The 3,973-nt window shown below is 47.5% G+C and overlaps 1 protein-coding gene across 1 annotated transcript in view; it reads left to right on the top strand.

Moving 5' to 3' along the window:
• Positions 1–233: 233 nt before the first annotated feature.
• The window catches only part of LOC104121780 (cullin-associated NEDD8-dissociated protein 1), a 15,444-nt gene continuing 11,704 nt past the window's right edge, over positions 234–3,973 (top strand). The window contains exons 1-3 of the mRNA XM_035889468.1: positions 234–496; positions 1,627–1,781; positions 3,552–3,675. Coding sequence (XP_035745361.1) covers positions 357–496; positions 1,627–1,781; positions 3,552–3,675 — 419 coding nt within the window. The 5' untranslated portion in view covers positions 234–356. The remainder of the gene's footprint in view (positions 497–1,626; positions 1,782–3,551; positions 3,676–3,973) is intronic.

Here is a 3,973-nt window from a genome sequence, read left to right as displayed (position 1 = left end):
TTCTAGCATAGTTAACCATCTTGATTTAGTCACCAAGGAAAAACTCACAAGCTGGGTGCTGATTTTAGGGGTTTAGTTTACCCCATCCCTGTTACATATTTTAAGGAGAGGAGAGCGGGTGTGTTTCTCAGACTCCTTAGCTAAAGCCTTTTCACCAGCTGCCTCTACCTGAGTTCTCCACTTGTGAGACAGTAATAATTCTTTGTGCCTTATTTTTCCAGACAGTGTAGAGGGTTGTAAGTTACTCTGTGAAAGTGTGTTTTCAGGCAAGCACGAATTGTCGAGTTGCATTGTCCAAAGTGCATCTGTGTCTGTACAGCAGCCAGTCCACTTCTGCTCTATGTTCTTCCAGGTTTATGGCCACCAATGACCTGATGATGGAACTGCAGAAAGATTCGATAAAACTAGATGAAGACAGTGAGAAGAAAGTTGTGAAAATGCTTTTGAAATTGCTGGAGGACAAAAATGGGGAAGTACAGAACCTTGCTGTCAAGTGGTAAGAGCCTCGTCAGTAATTCCCACTGTCCTTGGCAATAATAAAGCTGTCACAGACTGAGAGTGGCATTAATCTGTAAGCTAGGGCCCAGTTCTTCATCTGGGCAGACAATTCGGTGCGAGGGGAGGGGTGGCATCTCCACGGGGGCTTGGGCATGGATCTCTGCCACTGGTGGGTGATGGGGCTGTGGGCAAGCTGACTCAACCTATGGACTAGTGATGTGTTGTTGGGGATTGAAACGGGGCTCAAAGTATTTTCTACGGATGTTCACTAAAACAAGAAGATGGAGTTTTCTGTGCAGCGTGATGTTTCCACCCATCTGTGTTTGCTTCTCATGAAAATTCTAGCAACCAGATTTGCTGTCTGGAACAGCAGTTTCTAGGTAAGGTATACAGAATATTCATGGTAAACAAATGCATTTTGAGTTCATGAGCTTAATTCAAAGAGCGAAGTGCAGCCGGCTAGGGAAGGAAAGCCATTGTGTGATTTGCTGAAATACAGTTAATACTTTACATTTTAGCTAGGTATCTCATAAAGATGCAAAAATAAATAGTTGCAAACAAATGCTGACAAACGCTCTGTGCTCAGTTCTGAATACAAACCTACCGGCAGGAAACATGGGTCATTAACAGAAAGTTTTTCTAATGAAAAAAAAAGCGCAGGGGAAAGGGAGCAGTCTTGGCTCAGATAGGTTTTCACAAACGCGGCAGAGGGCAACAGGTAGCTAATTGTTTGTGAAAATCCATTTGGCATTTCCTCCTGAAAGTCAGTTTTTCCAGTTGGCTTGGTTTTGTTTTTTTCCAAAACCTGACTGGAGATTTTACCATTTTACCACTATTCTGTGTAACATGGCTGCTTTGGTTCAAATTCATGGTGGTGTAATTTCTGAGCTGCTCCTTCCAGTAAGATATTCACTGTCTGATACAGAGTGAACGGAGGTGACAATGCAGGGTGTGCAAACCTAGGGACACGACGTGCTGCAGGATATCGGTGCTTGATACCGATGTTTTGGTAATGTTTGCGCTTGGGGCTGAGCCGCCTTTAAGGAGGAGTGAGCCTGAGCATCCCTTTTGATGGATGGTGGAAAGCATCCCTCTTCCTCTTCATTCCAACTGGCTTCTCCTCCACAGCCTGGGCCCGCTGGTTGGCAAAGTGAAGGAGTACCAGGTGGAAACCATCGTGGATACGCTGTGTACAAACATGCTATCCGACAAGGAACAGCTGCGGGATATCTCCAGCATTGGACTGAAAACCGTCATCTCCGAGCTGCCACCAGCTTCTGCAGGTAAAATGTCTGTCCCTGTTTGTCAGGCCGAGGCAACAGGGAGTCGCAGCCTTTGGGAAACAGGTGAAAACGTGTAGTTCAGGGCCTAAAAGTTACAGGTTCCTTAGTCACCTGCTAGAGGACAAGTAATGAAATAAGGAGGAGCGATAGTAGAAGTTGAGACACCGATGTGATTAAAGATGGGATGAAATGAAAACTTGAGCTGGTCGCCCTGAGGACACTTAAGTCTGAGACTGCTTCTGAGTTCTTGCAGAAATCCATTTTTGTTTACAGCAATCCTGAAGCATTCAGTGTGTGTCAAGATATTGCTGCCTGGGCAGACCTGCAGGGCCGCTGGTCTCTGCACCAGCAATGCCACCACCCTCTGTGATCCCAGCAGTGCCAGCACTGCAGCACCTCCTGTCCGCAGCCTGGCTGGACTGACTCTTCCGACTGCCACAGCTATGCTGGCTGCTTCTCCTGCATTTGGAACTACATATCCCAAAAATGCAGCAGCTATTCAGGAGATACCTGAGGCTCCCGGAGATTTAAGCTTCCTCTGCAGCCATCTCATGTGTCTGTTGTTCCTTCACGGCGGGTGGCTGTGGTAGTACTGCCAGGTTGCTGGATTTTAGCTTGGGAGGAGAACTAGGATTAGTATGCAAATACTTGCTGAACTCCTCTCTCAGTTTCTGCAAAACGTTAAGCTCTTGGGAGCCATCCTTTCAGGATTCTTTAACATCCAACACATGAACTGAGACTGTTTTAGGGTAGCAACAGGTAAGTCATCTCCTTAAAGGTTGGGATTGACACTGTGTGGTTAGAAGGCAGCAAAAGCAGCGTGGGTTTGCTGCAAAATTGAGAGGTTGGACATCTGCCCCTGTACTTTCTTCACCCCAAGCCCCACTCCACGTGGTTGCTGTTGCTGTGGTGGTGTCTGGAGCAAAGGGAAGGTTTGAAATAGTGGTCCAAGAAACAGCGTGTGCCCAAGGCAGGCCCCTTTCTCGGCGTTGTACAGCAGTTAATGATGCTCTGAGGATGTTCCACTTCTGCTTTGTCTCTGTTGCATCATGGAGGCGTTCAGAATGGCGTGGGAAGCGACTGTCCCGTCCTTTGAAAGTTTTGTGAAATTTGCAGCTGCTTATGCTTTGCACTGAACCAACTTGGGGAAAAAAAAACATGGCAAAAATCGGTGCTGGGACAGGCACACCCAGCATGAAGACTGAACTTGTGTCCAGCCATTCATCTGGGCTATATGAGACTGAGATTCTGGAGTGTGGTTGTAATCTCAACATGTTCTTGAGCCTGGGTTATATATTATTTTGTGACTGGCTTTTCTAGTTCTATTCTTAAATTTCCCCACGGAGCTGAGGAACAGCTTCTGTCAGTTCTGCTCTTTCTATGGAGAAAACCTCGAGGTGTTGAAACTGAACATTTTCAAGTTAAAAACAGGGAAAAAACCATGGCAGAACCTTCCCATCCAGCTCTGCTCCCTGCATTGCGTGGGCCTGGGAGCTGCCTGCGAGGCAGCCAGGCTGTGGCAGGGCAAAAGACGCTCTCCAGGAAGAGGAGCTTCCTCCAAATAGTTAACGCGTCATACCGCAGAGGGAGATGCCTCGCTGTTTGCTGTCTGTAGCCACCGTCTCAAACAAACACCAGTTGACTGCTGTTCTGGTTAGGTCTCCCCATGGTGATTTCTCTGTTTTTTTAGTGTGAGAGGGATGAAATGGTTCTTAGCAGTAAAAAGAACTTCGTTTTACCTGACAGTGGGGAAAAATCTCTCTCTTGCAGGCTCCACTATGACAGCAAACGTGTGCAAAAAGATCACAGCCCAGCTGACAGGCGCCATTGGCAAGCAGGAGGATGTATCCGTGCAGCTGGAGGCTCTTGACATCCTGTCAGATATGCTGAGCAGGTACCAAAGGATTTCCTTCTGGCAGCTGCGTACGGCAGGGGGCTGCATGTGTGTGTGTGTTTGCTTTTCATTCCTGTATTTCCCTAATCCTACTACGAGGACTTAAAAACAAAGGGTTTGGGTTGGCTGCCACCACGGTATATCTCAGCAGAGCAGATTCCCCAGCAGAGATGAGAGACGATGTGCTGAGCCCTCCTGTGCTTGGGAACAGCAGTAACACTGGTGGTGGATCCCACGGAGGCTCAGGTCAGACAAATGTAGGGAGGGAGAGGGCAAAGCAGGGGAGTTTATTTTAGCC

This window comes from Egretta garzetta, unplaced genomic scaffold (assembly GCF_000687185.1).
Source record: "Egretta garzetta isolate BGI_Z169 unplaced genomic scaffold, ASM68718v1 scaffold332, whole genome shotgun sequence".
Lineage (NCBI taxonomy): Eukaryota > Metazoa > Chordata > Aves > Pelecaniformes > Ardeidae > Egretta > Egretta garzetta.
Note: the sequence above shows the minus strand (reverse complement) of the source record. Positions and strands in the feature narration are given on the sequence as shown.